This window comes from Entelurus aequoreus, linkage group LG02, assembly GCF_033978785.1.
Source record: "Entelurus aequoreus isolate RoL-2023_Sb linkage group LG02, RoL_Eaeq_v1.1, whole genome shotgun sequence".
Classification (NCBI taxonomy): domain Eukaryota; kingdom Metazoa; phylum Chordata; class Actinopteri; order Syngnathiformes; family Syngnathidae; genus Entelurus; species Entelurus aequoreus.
The window spans coordinates 53,942,193-53,962,161 of NC_084732.1; the positions used below are offsets into that span (position 1 = coordinate 53,942,193).

Consider the following 19,969-nt stretch of genomic DNA (forward strand, 5'->3'; position numbering starts at 1 on the left):
GACACAGATGATTTCCTATGAGAAGTGGGTATTGTTTCAAAACCCAAACAAATCCGACAGAGTCCTGGAAGGGATTGTGTTCCACTTTGGTATTCAGCCTTTGGTCTCCCAATAAAACATTTTTTTTTGCATATGATTTTACATGAGTATTTTTCCTGATACTACTAAGATTGAGCTATATATGTCCATCCATTTTCTACCCTTTGGGGTCGCGGGGGGCGCTGGAGCTATCTCAGCTACAATCGGGCGGAAGACGGGGTACACCCTGGACAAGTCGCCACCTCATCGCAGGGCCAACACAGATAGACAGACAACATTCACACTCATATTCAAACACTAGGGCCAATTTAGTGTTGCCAATCAACCTATCCCCAGGTGCATGTCTTTGGAGGTGGGAGGAAGCCGGAGTAGAACCCACGCAGTCACGGGGGTAACATGCAAACTCCACACAGAAAGATCCCGAGCCCGGGATTGAACCCCAGACTACTCAGTACCTTCGTATTGTGAGGCAGACGCACTAACCCCTCTTCCATCGTGCTGCCCAGCTATATATGTATATATATATATATATTGTCTTTTCAGTAGTCGCTAAATGAAGTAAATTTCACTTAGCTCAGCCAGCGTGAGTTAGTGTGTGTGTAGCTGATTAGGAGCAGGCTCGGGGGCATTAGCTTCATTTATAAAGGAATGGCTTTTATGTAGAAACGCCCTACTCACTGTAGGTATTGTAAAAGTCTGCCGTTTAAGGAGCAGGGATGAATTCATTGTCTAATGTAACACAGCAACTTTTCAATACAGTCCTCCAGGTTTAGTGCATGGAAAGTGTGTGTGTATAATATTGTTGTATTGTCCCACAAGAATAATACATCTTAACCCCGCAACCCCAAGATGGCTGGAACACAGTGGCTTTGTATTAAGATGTTCCAAAAATATATATTGTATTTTTGCCATACCAGTGTTCAGTATGATGAGAATCTAGCTTTCTTCTATTCTTTTTATAGCAAGCGGCGAGAATATTCAGGGATTCCAAGCTCTTCAATTATTCAGCATATCACGATTCTGTTTCTTACATATTAAAAAATGTACCATATGTGAAGCTTGGAAATGATAAAACAGCATAATTCACGGTTTCAAAATCAAAGCACCTATTGCATTGGCCTCCTTGGTTTTGTGTTTGTACATTTGGACTACAATGAGGATCCCCACAGCGAGCAAAAGGAAGAACCAAGTGTGTTTCTTGGTCCCCAAACGTTGGGAGCCAGTAACAATAATATTTATGCCATCACTGGGAGTGTCTTTTCTCTGTGGGGGAAATTGCTGCTTTGATAAAAATGCATTTAACAATTTTACGGAAGAGCAAGGTCGCAAAATCCTGTGCGTGGCCTCTAGAAGAAGGAATAAAAGGCAACTGAAGTCTGACTATAAAGTGTTTTAAAAGCACTTACATGAGTCACCCATTCAGCTAATTATTTATTTACTGCCTTCCATTCAAATTTGAACAAAATGCACCTCTCTTGTCAGGAAAAGGAGCATCATGTGTCTTAGTTTCATCTGCAGAAGCGTTTCTGAAGCCAGCAAGTGTTTAGTCAGGCGTTACGGTGGGAGGCCATGATTGTGTTTAACAGAACATGACCCAATTAGCATAATAGGCCCCTCGTTCATTCCCTTTGAAGTCCAGAGCATAGAATAACAAATGTATATGAACCAGCAGCCAAACGTCAATACGCAGAGTTGCCACAAAGCTCATGGGAGGCCATGAGTGAATTTCTGCAAAAAGAGGGGAAAAAAACATCTGATATTTTAAATGCAAAATAAGCAGAACACAGAATGCGATAAGTCTTAGCCACCAGGGCCAGTGTGTGCTCTGGGGGCCCCTGATCCTGCAGGAGGGACCGAGGCATAGAGGATCTGGCCACTGTGAAGCTGAGGGAGGAGCATCATCCCTATCAGGTGCTTTCAAAGCACACCGCCTTGTAAAGCAGGCAGGCATTACTGTCCAATTAAAAAGAAAGAGGGGAAGGCAAAGAACTGTTTGTGCATCATCAGGACCGCCTTAATGCACAGGTGCCCCCACCCAATCAGGGGCCCTGGATTTTGACAGCGGAATGCAATGATTGGTGATCATCAGTATCAAAATCTTACAGTACGATATTATTGTAGTATTTGTCCCCCCCAAAAAATAAAAAATGCCATAGTGTGTAATATGAAGTGGCATGTTTAGGATAAACACATTTACTGTGATTGAACACAAGCATGATGCTCAAATGTTCTAATCATATTTAATAATACAAACATTTATTTTTAAGTGCAAATAATTGTGCAGGAACTTCGACTGTTTCAAGCAAATAGAAAAAAACTTACAGTTGAGTTTCTTCAAAGTGACAAAGTAAAACATCCAGTGCAAAACTTACCTCACAAACTGATGTGTAGCTTTACTGGCTTCAAATCTCTTCTGAGTGACACTTTATGAGGTGGTGACTTGTCCAGGGTGTTGCCTCCCGCCGCAGTGCAGCCTGCTCCTGCCTCCCCGCGACATCGAGAGAGACACATGGTAGACATGGATGGATGGATTGAGGATTTATCAAGCAGCTTTTGAGTATTTCCCGCGGTGTAAAGTTTTTTTGGGGGGGATGATTTTTCTCTGTGCAATGTGACGTGACCGCCTGGAAACTCTTGAGATGAAAGTGGTGCACTTTGCTTTGCAGAACGCAGACTTTTTTACTTACGCCAATGAGGTTACGTTTTCGCCAGGTTGTTTGTGTGTTTGTTAGCAACATAGCTCAAACACTAATGGAAAGAGTTGATGATTTTTCAGGTGATGTCCAAAAAACAGTTCCTCTCCTTTTCTACAAACAAACTTCACTTCCTGCTTACAGCTTTCCAAGCCCCCCACCAAGCCCTCTGCGCATCCTCTGCAGTGCGCAGAGGATTGTGGGAGATGGAGCTTGTATTCAGACCCAGCCAACACTAAAGCGCCAGACAAAAACTACACATCAACTTTTGTTTGATACCGTCTGGCGTCACAGTATTATTGTGAAGACTTTGAGTATTTATAATACTGTTACACCCCTACCGTTCATTGCTCTGCTTCGTTTAGCAATTGTGTACTCTCTCTCTCACTCTCTTTCAGTTGTGTGGAATTCTCCTACTGCTCCAAGCAAGGCACAAAACCAGGTCACTGGTGTGCGAGGCAAGCGCGCTGACTACTGAGCTAAAGGCACAGGCCCCCAGATGTTTTCATGAACACATTTATTTTTAAAATGGATAATACTTTTGCATTGTTGCTATTCTATTTAGTCAAATCTTTTTTTTTTTTTCGGTGCTAAGGGGGGATGTGTTGAGGTTGGGAGGGCGGGGGGTTAAGGTGTGTGTCATAAGTGCATGAATGATAATTGGAACGGGCCTGCTACCTGTTGCTAACCCCTAGGCCAGCATTTGAGATTGACTTGGTGGCTTTTGCCTTTAACATGATTTGAACCTGGATTATGCAGAACAGAAATGCTAACAATGCTAATAGCTAGCATGCCAACAGATGGTATGCTAAAGCAACTTGCACGGATACCTTGTAATATCATGAGATCATATATCTGATTAGCAACAGAATAATACGGGTGTTTTTATTTTCCCATTAATAGTATAATAAATAAGGAAGAGCCTAAAATCTTTCTTAAAAACAGAAAACAAAGTACAAACCTTTCTTGCCAGCTATAAGTTTCATTATGGTCCAAATTGTAGGTTATTTGTGTCTGTCTGTGCTCTTTCGTGATTAGGATAGGAAAGAAAAACACTTTCACCTATGTTTTGTTTAAAAATTCAAAAAAACATTCAAATGAGCAGAGAGAGAAATTGACAAAACATTGTGTTAATGGCTTTAATATTCACATTTGAATACATGCCCATTGTGCATAAAACATGTTCAGTGTTGTTCAGTCTGGATGTAAGCAAAAATAAAAGTCATCTTGGCAAGCTAACAGAAGACTGGCAGTGCTAAAGTAGATATGATATTTCAAGTGGTTTAGTGTAAAAACAAATTATATATGAAAATCTAGCATCATGATATAATCAGTATCTCTTCTTTTAACATGTTCTCCATTAAAGTCACAGAACAGTTCAATCACACCATAAAAATATTTCAATTATTTGCCATTTTTACAGTGTACAGCTCAAAGTGCAACATCGTACAATAGAAAATAAGCAATAGCTGCAGTCTTTCAGAAACAACAAATCCCTTCAGAAGTTGTTGTTGCTGCTCAAGCAGGTTAAATATTTACTACGTTCTTCTACTGCTGTACAGAAATGGATCCATGATAAAATAAAGTCTTCTTTTCTTGCACAAGACCACTCTTTCTGTGCATTGTCGTCAAGCACCTCAGTGTCCAGAAATCGCTTGAGCTGCAAAGGACAAAGCAAATAGAGCATTATATATGGAGGGGGGTGGGAAGGGAGGGCTGTATTTCGTTTATTTCTTCAGTAAACATTCAGTAACTGAAACACAGAGGCGACTATTTGAGGATTACAATGTGTGACTAATAATTGAAACAACTTTTTATTCCATGCTTTTAACTTGGCTAATAGGATGGTCAAAATAGGATGAATAGGTCAAAGAGCAAACACGTTTGTGCTGTTTACCATAATCTGATTCAGGATCTGTCAATTCTGCAATTCTACTGTTTTGAGGACTAATTGGTACAGCTGTGCCAACTAGCGCAGTCGAGTCAAGGTGCTGAATTAGTCTGTATCGCTGATGTTAATTACACACAATGCTACAAACGCATTCTTTACTCAACTGTTGGTAAATACTTTAGGAAAAAAACTATTAGTAAGTATCACAGTGGGATGAGCAGATGTTGATTACACTTAGATGAGATGTGCTCCTAATAATCACTAACTCGCTAGGTGCATGCAGCCTTTGACAAAAAACACAACAAAAAGTTTGTAAACGAGTGTTTTGTAGTTTGTTTGTCTTTTGAATGATGACCCATTTGTATGCAACACATAATTGTGTGACGAGCAGCACCACTGTGCCCATGTAAAGTGGGCCAAATCTTCACTTTAGTCAGGTGGAAAAAGTTTGGTCACACCTTTGCACAGCCACTTTGACAGACTACACTTTTTTTCCACACACAAAAGAATGCCTGTTTTTTTTTCTTCAGTGTTCCTTAAACCTACAGAAGAACACCAAACGACCGTCAATAGTTGGAGCAAAATAAGATGTATGGCACAGGTGGCGAAGACATATTTTTTCATGGGCAAAACGTACACACTAAGGGCCTGATTTACTAAAGGTTTGCGTGTAGTAAAACATGTGCAAACTTGATAGCACACGCAAAGCTGATCTACTAAACGTGTGCAAAGTGGAGTGTGTCTGTTAAGTGAGCAAAATAGGGCGTTAGGGCTGTGAATCTTTGGATGTCCCACGATTCGATTCAATATCGATTCTTGGGGTCACGATTCGATTCAAAATCGATTTTTTTTTCAATTCAACACGATTCTCGATTCAAAACCGATTTTTGCCCGATTCAAAAGGATTCTCTATTGATTCAATACATAGGATTTCAGCAGGATCTACCCCAGTCTGCTGACATGCAAGCAGAGTAGTAGATTTTTGTAAAAAGCTTTTATAATTGTAAAGGACAATGTTTTATCAACTGATTGCAATAATGTACATTTGTTTTAGCTATTAAATGAACCAATTATATGACTTATTTTATCTTTGTGAAAATATTGGACACAGTGTGTTGTCAAGCTTATGAGATGCGATGCAAGTGTAAGCCACACTGACACTATTGAGTTCCTTAAAAAAGGTAGAAAAGCGCTATACAAGTACAACCCATTTACCATTTTTTTTTTTTTTTTTTTAAATAAATGTCTAATGATAATGCCAATGAGGGATTTTTAATCACTTCTACGTTGAAATTGTAACTAATATTGATACTGTTGTTGATAATATTCATTTTTGTTTCACTACTTTTGGTTTGTTCTGTGTCGTGTTTGTGTCTCCTCTCAATTGCTCTGTTTATTGCAGTTCTGAGTGTTGCTGGGTCGGGTTTGGTTTTGGAATTGGATTGCATTGTTATGGTACTGCTGTGTATTGTTTTGTTGGATTGATTAATAAAAAATAAAAAAATAATAATATATATATATATATTTTTTTTTTTAAATAAATAAAAAAATAAAAAAAATAGATTTTTTAAAAATGAGAATCGATTCTGAATCGCACAACGTGAGAATCGCGATTCAAATTCAAATCTATTTTTTTCCACACCCCTATAGGGCGTGCAATCCATTTTGCGTCTCTCTCTTCATTAATATGCAAAATGTGTGCTGATCATCAAAACGCCCACAGTATTGGGAGTGGAAGATGCAAATATATTTACTTAGCACGCACAATGTGATTTATCAACACTCATCACCGTTTTGCGAGTAGTATTTTGTGTTTTATTTAGCACGTGTTAAAAGGATGCACAAACTGACACAGTTACGCACACCGCTATCCTCCGTCCTACGTTTGTGTGTCAACATTTTGGACGGTCAGTAATAAAAATATTTGACAAATTGTCTTTTCGGCGACATCATTTTATAATTGTATAGCTGCTAGAGGACTTAAAGGGCTGATTAAAACAATTTGAATTAATACGTTTAGTTGTCCTTAAGTATTTTTTCTTGTTCTGTTTGTTTTTTTTACACAGAACATATATCACTAAAATATTTCTTATATGAAAAAAACGTTTTTAATTCCTCATTCTTTTGTGTCTTGAGCAAAGTAAGTGCAGCCTCTCTCCAGTGAGCGCACCTTCGGCATAAAAAAAAAAGGAAACAAAGTGATTTCAATGTAGACGCACTGCACTGCTGCTTCTAAAATGCCCATAAAAAGTGGTACATGTCTGCTGCATGTTTGAAAAGATTGCAAAATGATTTTGCAGTAAATGAGAGTGTCTCTGTGGTGATGCCCTGTGCAGTACAAGCAAAATCCTCATCTAAATAATGCACCACTTTACAATTGCACACACAGTCTTAGTAGATCACAGGCAACACACCCACTTACTGTACGTAGTGCATGCTATTTTATAGATTGCACATGCTGTTTAGCACGTGGTGTTTGGATCTTTGTTAATCAGGCCTTAAGTTGTGCTGCTCATCCCACAATTTAATATAATTGGCAAAACACACAACAGTAAAAATAATCTACTAAACACAAGTCCTATTTTTCTCATTTTTTAAATGTATTGCTTATAAGCATGCAAAATAAACATGCAGTTAGGCCTTACTTTCCACCTTTCAGCCTTACTTTTTAGACAAATGTGTAGTGAATCCCATTGCTTATTGGGGAAGAAGAAGAAGAAGGTGCCAGAGATACGGGAGGAAGAGGAGGAGGAGGTGGTGGAAGAGGAAGAGGAGCAAGAGGAGATAGGACAGGGCTGTTAGCCTGTGATGGAACTAAAGACAAGAAGGAAAAGAGCAGAGGAGGAAAGGTTTTAGTAGCATTTAGTGAAGAGACTACAAGTTAAGTCCATTTTGATGCCAGTTTCAAGATTAAAAAAGTGTTTTATATTGGTTGATTGTTACTTAGATAGGTCATTGTTTATATTAGACCAAATTATTGGCCTTTTGGGGAGGATTGAAATAAAAATAAATATATGAAATCAATCAATCTGTGATTGATATTTTTAGGGCTTTCAAACGATTAAAATATTTAATCAATCAAGATTAATCGCATGATTTATAGTTAACTCGAAATTAATCACAGATGGCTACAATTTTTCATCATTAATAAGTCTACCAAAGACAAATGATTTTCAAGTTTTTAAAACTACGACAGGACAATTTGTTTGTTTCAATGACATATTTATTAAACATTATGCTTTTTTAAACAGCTCAACACAAAATAGACAAACACACCATTTATGACAATAAAAAAATTACCTGCAGTGCATTGGTGTAGTTTTGACAGAATGTAAATTGCTGCTGTAGGAACACTTGCATTCAGAGGAGAGAAGCTACACTTCCGTATATAGATAGCAGTTTCACGCATTAATAACACAAAATGTGGATTGTTACAATCATGGTTTGATTGTCAAAGATGTTTGGTAATGTAAACTGTGAAATATATACCTGAATAAATATTATATATGATATATGGCAGGGGTCACCAACCATTGATATTTATCTGTTTCTATATATATTTATTGTGAGAAATCATTAAGATGATCAGTGTTTCCACAAAGATAAATACCATTAATTATTAATAATAACATAGAGTTAAAGGTAAATTGAGCAAATTGGCTATTTCTGGCAATTTATTTAAGTGTGTATCAAACTGGTAGCCCTTCGCATTAATCAGTACCCAAGAAGTAGCTCTTGGTTTCAAAAAGGTTGGTGACCCCTGATATATGATATTCTGTACATTATGTGTTGTACGAGCTAATGGTGCATTCATACATATATATATACACACACATACAGTACATATACACACATTCACATTCACTGTACAAACATACATACATACATACATACATACACTCATGCATACAATCACGCCTCATCAAACATATATTAACATTGTTCCCCCTGGGGGGAAACCACACAGCTAAAGCTTAACCTTATTTACCATAACAATATACAAGGTTAATATAGAACACTCCTCTTTCTCCCCCCTTCCTTATCTGCTTTCTTTTGTAATTCAAGTACGCATTACATATATGTATTGTTGCATTTGAAGCGATTGTAATGTTGATATTAGACATAATTGTTATTATTCATTATCAATATAGTTATTTCTATTGGTATTTTTATTGCTCCATTTGTGGTGCAATAATGTTCATTGTCATTTCTGTGCTATGACTATCTACTTCATTGACTGGTTCTTCTTTATAATAATCACCATTAATTAGTTGCTTATTAAAGTAACAAAGACTAGGGGAACATATAAGGGTTAGGGTTACTAATAAGCAATAATTCTGAGGTTATTGAGGGAAGACTCTTAGTTAATGGCTTACTGGTTGTATAACAAGGCCATGCAGAATAAGGCATTAATAAGTACTTAATAATGACTAATTAAGAGCCAATATGTTACTAATTTGCATGTTAATAAGCAACTAATTAATGGTGAATATGTGTTCCCCATACTAAAGTGTTACCATATATATATATATATATATATATATATATATATATATATATATATATATGTATATATATCCATCCATCTATCCATTTTCTTCCGCTTATCCAAGCTCGGGTCGCGGGGGCCGCAGCCTAAGTAGAGAAGCCCAGACTTCCCTCTCCCCAGCCACTTCGTCAAACTCCTCCCGGGGGATCCCGAGGCGTTCCCAGGCCAGCCGGGAGACATAGTCTTCTCAACGTGTCCTGGGTCTTCCCCGTGGCCTCCTGCCGGTGGGACATGCCCTAAACACCTCCTTAGGGAGGCGTTTGGGTGGCATGCTGAGCAGATGCCCGAACCACCTCATCTGGTTCCTCTCGATGTGCAGGAGCAGCGGCTTTACTTTGAGCTCCTCCCGGATGGCAGAGCTTCTCACCCTATCTCTAAGTGAGAGCCCCGCCACCCGGCGGAGGAAACTCATTTCGGCCGCTTGTACCCGTGATCTTGTCCTTTCGGTCATAACCCAAAGCTCATGACCATAGGTGAGGATGGGAACATAGATCGACTGGTAAATTGAGAGCTTTGCCTTCCGCATTACAGAAGACGCCGCACCGATCCGCCTGTCGATCTCACGATCCACTCTTCCCCCACTCGTGAACAAGACTCCGAAGTACTCCTCCACTTGGGGCAAGATCCTCCCCAACTTGGAGATGGCAATCCACCCTTTCCCGGGCGAGAACCATGGACTCAGACTTGTAGGTGCTGATTCTCATCCCAGTCGCTTCACACTCGGCTGCGAACCGATCCAGTGAGAGCTGAAGATCATGGCCAGATGAAGCCATTTGGACCACATCATCTGCAAAAACCTGAGACCTAATCCTGCAGCCACCAAACCGGATCCCCTCAACCGCCCTGACTGCACCTACAAATTCTGTCCATAAAAGTTATGAACAGAATTGGTGACAAAGGGCAGTTTTGGCGGAGTCCAACCCTCACTGGAAACGTGTCCGACTTACTGCCGGCAATGCGGACCAAGCTCTGACACTGATCATACAGGGAGCGGACCGCCACAATCAGACAGTCTGATACCCCATACTCTCTGAGCACTCCCCACAGGACTTCCCGGGGGACATGGTCGAATGCCTTCTCAAAGTCAGTGGTTTTCTGACATGGACAATGCTGAAGAAATAAATCCAAGTCAGAAAACCAACAAATTTAGCTGAACTGCACCAATTTTGTCAAGAGGAGTGGTCAAAAATTCAACCAGAAGCTTGTGGATGGCTACCAAAAGCACCTTATTGCAGTGAAACTTGCCAAGAGACATGTAACCAAATATTAACATTGCTGTATGTATACTTTTGACCCAGCAGATTCGGTCACATTTTCAGTAGACCCATAATAAATTCATAAAAGAACCAAACTTCATGAATGTTTTTTGTGACCAACAAGTATGTGCTCCAATCACTCTATCACAAAAAATAAGAGTTTTAGAGATTATTGGAAACTCAAGACAGCATTGACTTTATGTTCTTTACAAGTGTATGTAAACTTTTGATCGCGACTGTATATATATATACCAAAATCTACTGGAAACTTACCCGGCCGTCATGACCAAACACACAACCTTCCATCGAGTAAGTCACTGTAATATTAGTCATGATACACACGGCACGTCGTGCATGTTATTACAACTACATACACTGTCAAGCTAGCTGTGCACAGACAAAACATGACATGTAGGTTAATACTTTACAGATACTGTAATATCATATTAAATATGATTGTTAATATTTTTCAGTCAGTACAGACTGGTCTCCTATAGCATTGTGTTGTGCATTAAAACCTAATGCTGACGCAGAAGCTATAGCTTACCTCTTAGCGATGTGTTACTACACTAAAAAAAGAGTTCCTCTGTGTTCGCTCTTGCAATAAGAATGTTGCTACAGCTAGGTTACGGAACATAAATGAAGTATTGTTGGTGGTTTTTGGAAGTATTTTTGGAATGATTTAGAGGCAGAATGGATTGCTCCCATTAGCTACATTGCTAGCCATTTCAAATAAGCCAATTATTACAAGTTAAAATGAAAAAAAAAACAAAAAAAAACGGGTTCTTGTCAGTCACACAGGTTGTGAACTCCAAATTCCAAAAAAGTGAAGTTCACCTTCAAGTTACCAAAAAGGGTTCTTGTATTTATTTGTAATTGCAGTGTTGCATATTCCTGCTTTTTAGAGCTGGCATTGAAGAAGGCTCTCATGCATACAAGTGTGGAAACAGAAGAAAAGCGTTCTTTGAATTAAAAAATGTAAAAGTGCATAAAGTACTTTCTTTCCTCTCCTCTGACAACATGCCACCAGTTATATTATATGACATTTCTTAACGCTAGAAATAATGTTATAATTGTTGACTTTGCCTCAGTGTGCATATGAAGCCTCCACATAGCTCGACAGCTTGAGCGCTACTGTGTGTGACAGGTGTGTGTGTGTGTGTGTGTGTGTGTGTGTGTGTGTGTGTGTGTGTGTGCAGACAATCTGCAGCAGCGCCTGTGAAAGTGAACTCGCCTGCCTGCTGTAGAGCATGAGAAAGATGAAATGTGAGTGCGGTGTCTCTCATGCTGCTTCAGAGCTGCTGTGCGTTCAAAGAGCTGTTAATGGTATGCAGAGTTTGACTGGGTCATTGATCAGCACACAAAATGGCCTCATCCAGTGAGTCCTCCCCTATCTCAAAGACTCCACACGGACTGCAATTAGGAACCATATGAGCTCCTGACACGGAATAATGTGAACTTATTAAGGAATGAAGAGCCGTGCTTGACTCTACACCTCACACCCTCCTGTTCTCCGCCCTCATCCTCTTCAAGCCATCAATTCATTTTTAAAGGCTCCTTTCCCTCGTCTTTAAGTAAATTATATACATTCTAACAGGTAGAAGAAAATGAGCTAAAATTAGAGACCAACCTGCGACGCGTTTGCTTTTAAGGGAGGCCTCCGAGGCCAGCATGTAAGACATGGTGATGATCCTCTCCTGCTCCTGCAGAACAGAGTCAAGCGCCAGCAGGCTCACCTCAGACTTGTCTGCAGGTAGTGGCGGTGGTGCCAAGTTTTGAATACTGTAAAAAGCACAGTCATGTTTTTAGCACAAATATCTAAACAACACTAAAAAGTCTCAGTTCTGTTGCTAAAATCTTCAATTTTTCTACTATTGACTGTTTTACAAACATCCCAATGAAAAAAGGTTGTTGAAGCAGCATCACTATTCATTACAGGTGGTGTGAGAGATCTGTATGGAGTTTTTCAATGGAGTGTACCTGGACTTTGCCAAAATGTTCTTGATCCGCTCCACCTTCCGATGGCGGTCCTCCATCTCCTGAGGACTGAGGGGCTCCTCTTGCTCTAAGTCCATATACCGCTCTGGAATCACCACTTTCTGAGGCATAGACAGCTGTAGAAAATCAGACAGACAGTTGTCTAATCAAACAGTATGATCACCTATATCAGAGCTATTCAACTAAATTGAAGCTAAAGACTGGTGGGCGAACTTCTTCTTTTACTATTAGTTTTATTTTGAGGACCAGCATCTTCTGCAGTGAACATTTGATTTTGGTCTATTTCTTTATTCAGAATTATACATTTCAGAGAAAAAAAAACTGTTATGCAAAATACTAGCCTTTAAGAGGTTAAAATGTCAATGCAAGGATCTGCCGATGTGTTTACGCTGGACCAAGTTATTTTATCCAACAGGAGCACTCTAGTGTTTAAGAAGTTGCTGCAAAAATATTAAGTCTCCAAGTTTTGAACTGAACTCGGGGTGTTATTTCGGTTATTCGAGGCCGGATTTGGCCCCCTAGCTGCCAGTTGCATAGCAATGACCTATAACCTCTCAGGCCATCTTAAAAACAGCACAAAGGAAGTTAAGGTAAAACAATCAAGGTACTCAAAGCGCTTGACAGGATAAGCTACAAGCAATTAATGTACTTTGTAAGCTTGCATATATTTTCCTAAACATATAGTACTGTCATGATCTGTAGCTCCAGCTCATGCCTTGTGTTCTTTTTTCTCGTGTTTTCCTTTGTTTAATAATGATAAATAAATGATAAATGGGTTATACTTGTATAGCGCTTTTCTACCTTCAAGGTACTCAAAGCGCTTTGACAGTATTTCCACATTCACCCATTCACACACACATTCACACACTGATGGCGGGAGCTGCCATGCAAGGCGCTAACCAGCAGCCATCAGGAGCAAGGGTGAAGTGTCTTGCCCAAGGACACAACGGACGTGACTAGGATGGTAGAAGGTGGGGATTGAACCCCAGTAACCAGCAACCCTCCGATTGCTGGCACGGCCACTCTACCAACTTCGCCACGCCGCCTCGTTTAGTGCTTAGTTCCTGTCCAGCACTCTCATTATGTAATATCCACTTCCTGTTAGTATTGTTTTGCAGAACCTTTACTTTTCTTGCCAGCACGCCTGTTCTCATTTTGCAATCATGTCTATTTAGGTCCGGCCGTTGCTGGAACATTACTTTAGAATGGGTACTCTCCTTCACGTTTGTAAACTGTTGCTGTCTTCCAGCATTCGGTTAAGTTTACTTTGATGCCGGTTTAGTTTCGTGTAAGCCTGGGCGATATATCGAGTTTATCGATAAATTTAAAGTTTAACGTTTTTTTTGTTGCTGACGATTTAAAAAATAAAAACGTGTTTTTTTTTTCCTCTCGCACTGGCATAATTTTTGCCTCCATAAGCTTCTGTAGCCCTTGCCCGCCCCCTTACTTCATTAATGGAGATTCGAATCATGGTTAATGCCAACGCTAACGAGAGTCTGATGTTTGCTCCAAAGAAAAGAAAAGTGTTGTCAGTACTTTGGTTTTGCGACAACAGACGTGGAACAAATGACTGCACGCTGCAAAGTTTGTTTAAAAAAGGCAGCAGTACAAACTTATTCCAGCATTTGAAAGCAAAGCCTCCAGTTGAGTGCGGGAAATGCAACTCTGCAAGCCGAACAAGACCGCAACAACAAACACCGGTTAAAATGCAGATGACTGTGGTGTAATCATTTACACAAGGTATGTATGATGATACCATGTATGATGAGAAAGTAAGACAATGGACAGATCGCTTAAGCAGTCGCTCTGCCCACTGCCAAGATGTATGAATGTAAAAGCCTGCCTTTATCACTTACTAAAACTATTATATAGTCTTCTCAATGTTTTACTTGATTATTTGCATACAACATATAATACTACATTTTTATTTACAGAGGTATTTTATTCAAGACAGAAGTTAAAATTTTCACATTATTAATCTCAATGTTGGGGATTATTATTTATTTGCATGCAATGTTTTTGTTAACAGAAGTATTTTAATCAAGACAGAAGTATTGCTTCCCAGAGGAAGCTCTTACTTTAGTTCTTTGAAAAGTATTACATAAACAGTACAAATTTATATCTGGTTTAAAAAGAACATCCATTCTCTACCGCTTGTCCTTTTTTGGGGTCGCGGGGGGTGCCGGAGCCCATCTCAGCTGCATTCGGGACAATATCTTAATAATTATAAACATTTGAATTTTGCAAAGAGTAAGGTGCAGTGCATGCGGTGTCATTTCAAACTACTAGGTTTTGATCAAATAAAATAACTTGAATTATCTCTGTCATTTGTATTCAGTGGTTTCTTTTTAAAAAAATCTGAAAAAATTTTAAATACATTTTTTGGTGAAAAAATGGGAGATTTAATTTTTAGGTCATATTACCCTGGCCTAGTTTCATTTTGTATTGCATAGCTTTCCTTATGCTGTGAGTGCACTCCCACCTGCACGCATGATTTGCTTTTTACTTTAATACTTTTTACCTGCACGCTGTCTTCTGCATATTGGGATTGAGACAACAACCGCTACCATGCTGCCACAACGTTACAAGTGCCCAGATTATAATTACTTTTTCTCCTTTTCAGTTATTCCATTCGTCATCTTGATGAAAGGAATCTTTAAATGTCACTCATACATAACTTAATGTAGTTCTACAAATAGTGTGATCTGGCAACAAAACCATCATAACAAAAGTGTTGAAAGTTTTTCTTTATGAAGAGTACTTTTTTGTAACATAAATCTGCCCAAAAATATTGTTGAATGTTTGTCTATCTGTGTTGGCTCTGTGATAAGATGGCGACTTGTCCAGGGTGGACCCTGCCTTCTGCCCAAATGCAGCTGGAATAGGCTCCAGCACCCCGCAACTCCCAAGGGGACAAGTGGTAGAAAATGGATGGATGAATTGGTTTGTATTCATCTACACAGAGCAGGTCGAATACACATTCAAGTACCTTGGTATGGTATTATTTCTCATGACCAATAGTTGTGTATTGGCCTACCTTGTAGAGAAATAAGGCATTGCTTGACTAGCGACTTTCTGTCATGGTACCTCTTTGAGCAAGTCCTTGTCATAGTCTAATATTTCCGGTTCAGCATCATTGGTCGTTGGGGTGGTCATGGTCATCGAGTGGAAAGTCAGCCATTCGTCAGAGTGCGATCGCGGTTTCTCTTTGTGCTCAGGCGGTCTCTCCTCCCCCTGGACGCTCCTCACTCCCTGAGCCTCCTCCCCCTGCACGGCCCTCTCCAACAGCTGCAGGTCGAACTCCTGTTCTCTCCTCCACTGGGCAACACACAGGGAAACATAAGACAGGATGACAAGTTGGCTCATCACCGGAGGCACAGTAGGGAGGGAAAAAAATGTTTATCTTGCCTGTAAAATAGTCATCATTCGTGTCCTGACACCACTGGAAAGAGTGAAGGGAGTGTGTGTGCGTGTTTGTGTGTAGTTAAGGACTTGTACAGGTGTAAGGGAAACAAAAGGAAATAACACAGGTAGACAAGCATGCCAACATAAAAAAAGTAAACACAGCATGCTACCTATGAGCTACAAACACGTCAAGGCCAGTAAAATACAACACAAACACTCTTAAATACAGACAAAAAATACATGTAAAGAAACATGACAGAGTTCAATAGATGTTTATTCATTTGAAAACAACGCAATATAATTACCATATAACACACTTGTCCAATAATATATAACCGTGTGGATTCTCTACTCTGTACATCTCTACTCTCTCCCTTGAGATCCAACACGAGGGCTGTAATATTTGCGAATGCAGATTCTATGATACATCTTTCATTTTGGACGTTGTTGGGTAGCGGCCAGTCAGTGTACGTACTGTTGAGCAATTAGTGCTGTAAAAGCATGACTAAAACAAATGTTTATTTTAAAAACATTAGATCAACCACTGACATACACGCACGCACGCACACACGCACACGCACGCACACACACACACACACACACACACACACACACACACACACACACACACACACACACACACACACACACACACACACACACACACACACACACACACACACACACACACACACACACACACACACACAAACAGTGCATCCGGAAAGTATTTATAGTGCTTCACTTTTTCCACAGTTTATGTGCAGCCTTGTTTCAAAATGGAATACATCTATTTTTGTACTCCAAACTATACACACATATACACATCCTAATAACAATGTGAAAAGTTTATTTAAAAAAAAAAAAAAGTATTTAAAAAATACAAAAAATAGCCTTTGCTCAATACCTTGTTGATGCACCTTTGGCAGCAATTAAAGCCTCAAGTCTTTTTAAATACGATGCCACAATCTTGGTACACCTATCTTTGGGCATTTTCTCCCCTTCCTCTTTGCAGCACCTCTCAAGCTCCATCAGGTTGGATGGGAAGCGTTGGTTTTATGTACAGCTCTTTGTAGCTCTGTACATTGCTGCATTCATCTTAGTCTAGTCAGGGAGGTGACCAAAAACCCAATGGTCACTCTGTTAGAGCTACAGCATTCCTCTGTGGAGAGAGGAGAACCTTCCAGAATCAGAATCATCTCTGGAGCAATCGACCAACCAAAGACTCTCAGACCGTGAGAAACAAAACCCTCTGGTCTGATGAGACAAAGATTGAACTCTTTGGTGTGAATGCCAGGCGTCATGTTTGTTGGAAACCAGGCAGCGCTCATCACCAGGCCAATACCATCCATTACTGTGAAGCATGGCGTGGGGATGTTTTTATCAGCAGCGGGAACTGGGAGACTAGTCGGGATAGAGAGAAAGATGAATGCAGAAATGTACAGAGACATCCTGGATTAAAACCCAACACTTCCCATCCAACCTGATGGAGCTTGAGAGGTGCTGCAAAGAGGAATGGGCGAAACTGCCCAAAGATAGGTTTGTGTAATTGCTGCCAAAGGTACATCTACAAAGTATTGAGCAAAGGTTGTGAATACTTATGTACATGTGATATATATATATATATTTTTTTTAATACATTTGCTAAATAAAAAACTAAACAAAAAAAAAACGATTTTACATTGTTGGTATGGGGTGTTGTCTGTAGAATTTTGAGGACAAAATACACTATATTGCCAAAAATATTTGGCCACCCATCCAAATGATGAGAATCAGGTGTCCTAATCACTTGGCCCGGCCACAGGTGTATAAAATCAAGCACTTAGGCATGGAGACTGTTTCTACAAAGATTTGTGAAACAATGGGCCGCTCTCAGGAGCTCAGTGATTTCCAGCGTGGAACTGTCATAGGATGCCACCTGTGCAACAAATCCAGTCGTGAAATGTCCTCGGCCTAAATATACCAAAGTCAATTTTCGGCTTTATTATAAGAAACCGGAAAACTTTGGGAACAACACCAACTCAGCCACGAAGTGGTAGGCCACGTAAACTGACAAGAGAGGGGTCAGTGGATGCTGAAGCGCATAGTGCAAAAACTTTCTGCACAGTCAGTTGCTACAGAGCTCCAAACGTCATGTGACCTTCCAATTAGCCCACGTACAGTACGCAGAGAGCTTCATGGAATGGGTTTCCATGGCCAAGCAGCTGTATTTAAGCCATACATCACCAAGTCAATTGCAAAGCGTTGGATGCACGTCGCCACTTAAATATAGAGCAGTGGAGACGCGTTCTCTGGAGTGATGAATCACGCTTTTCCATCTGGCAATCTGGTGGACGCGTCTGGGTTTGGAGGTTGCCAGGAGAACGGTACATTTCGGACTGCATTGTGCCGAGTGTGAAATTTGGTGGATGAGGAATTATGGTGTGGGGCAGGAGCTGGGCTTGGCCCCTTAGTTCCAGTGAAAGGAACGTTGAATGCTCCAGGATACCAAATCATTTTGGACAATTCCATGCTCCCAACCTTGTGGGAACAGTTTGGAGCGGGCCCCTTCCTCTTCCAACATGACTGTGCACCAGTGCACAAAGCAAGGTCCATAAAGACATGGATGACAGAGTCTGGTGTGGATGAACTTGACTTCCCTGCAGAGTCCTGACCTGAATCCGATAGAACACCTTTGGGATGAATTAGAACGGAGACTGAGAGCCAGGCCGTCTCAACCAACATCAGTGTGTGACCTCACCAATGCGCTTTTGGAAGAATGGTGGAAAATTCCTATAAACACACTCCGCAACCTTGTGGACAGCCTTCCCAGAAGAGTTGAAGCTGTAATAGCTGCAAAAGGTGGATCAACATCATCTTGAACCCTATGGGTTAGGAATGGGATGGCACTTCAAGTTCATGTGTGAGTCAAGGCAGGTGGCCAAATACTTTTGGCAATATAGTGTAAATGTATTCAATTTTGGATTAAGGCTGTAACATAAGAAAATGTGGAACAAGTGAAGCACTGTGAATACTTTCCAGATGCACTTTATCTACAATAAACACACATTCTGAGCATCAACATAGGTGCACATACTAGATGATAAGCTATGATGATAAGCCTCTGTGTTATTGGGTATTTCTATTTGTTCAAATTAGTGGCCATCATTCACCCAGATCATGACAAATATATGTGCTGTATATTCTCCTATGTGATATTTGACAGTTACATGGATTTTAATAATACTTAAAATGAGTTCACGAGATCCATCTACAGTAACTATTCACGTGGCCTTTGCTTGTGTAGCGCAACAAGAACATAGAATTCCAAATTTGACCAAAGTCTTTGGCAAAAATATACTTCTCAACTAATAAAATGTCCTGCAAGCTGTCACGTGAGATGTCAAACGTACTTATAATGAGTTCTCAGTTCAGTTATTCCCAGCATCAAAGGATTTATAATTTAGATTTTCTTTGTGTCTATTTTGCAACCCCAGCTATTTACAGCTGACAGAGTTCCATATATTAGCCGCACCATTATATAGGCTGTAGAGTTCAAAGCTTGGGAAAAATGTTGCGATTTACTGTATAATCCGGAAAATACGGTAGGCATTTCTTATGGAAGAGATTTTCGCAATCCCTGTGAGGACCCCTTGAAAACAAGATACTGCATCTCAAGGGGCTATCCTGCATAAATTACATTGTATGGCTGGAATCTGCTGTTTATACATGAGAGTATAAGGGTCTTAATTGTTTCCCATGATCCTCACTTTTAAAGCAGTGAGTCTCTGTAAATCCCTTTTAATCTATGTTAAATAGAATAGCTTGTTGTATTCACATTTCATTATAACTAATGGTGGTTAACTTTTACCCTTGTTTGAAAACAATTTTAAAAATGCTGATACATGATGTAAATCACTTTTGCATTACAACCTCCTCAATGGTGTTGAACATTTTTTTATTTGATTTTAGGTGTTAACATGATTTGTGGTTCACTTATTTGACTGATTTAAGAGTGTTAAAATGTTACTATAAACATTGCATGTATAGTCAATCTATACTAACTGAAGCTTACAAGTAATTGTTTCAATTATTTCCCATGCAATAAAGATATTCTTGTATGGAGATCATCTGGGATGGATTATGTATTTACTATCTG

General features: G+C 39.8%; 1 protein-coding gene across 6 annotated transcripts in view; it reads right to left on the bottom strand.

The window, feature by feature from the left end:
* Window positions 1–3,900: 3,900 nt before the first annotated feature.
* The window catches only part of plekha7b (pleckstrin homology domain containing, family A member 7b), a 254,813-nt gene continuing 238,744 nt past the window's right edge, over window positions 3,901–19,969 (bottom strand). For 5 of the 6 annotated variants that reach the window (XM_062029101.1, XM_062029110.1, XM_062029090.1 and 2 more), the window contains 4 exons: window positions 15,514–15,744; window positions 12,409–12,542; window positions 12,059–12,210; window positions 3,901–4,392 (listed from right to left, as the gene is read on the bottom strand). In XM_062029101.1, the coding sequence (XP_061885085.1) occupies window positions 4,370–4,392; window positions 12,059–12,210; window positions 12,409–12,542; window positions 15,514–15,744 (540 nt within the window). In that variant the 3' untranslated portion in view covers window positions 3,901–4,369. The remainder of the gene's footprint in view (window positions 4,393–12,058; window positions 12,211–12,408; window positions 12,543–15,513; window positions 15,745–19,969) is intronic. The other variant, XM_062029119.1, reaches the window with a different exon arrangement.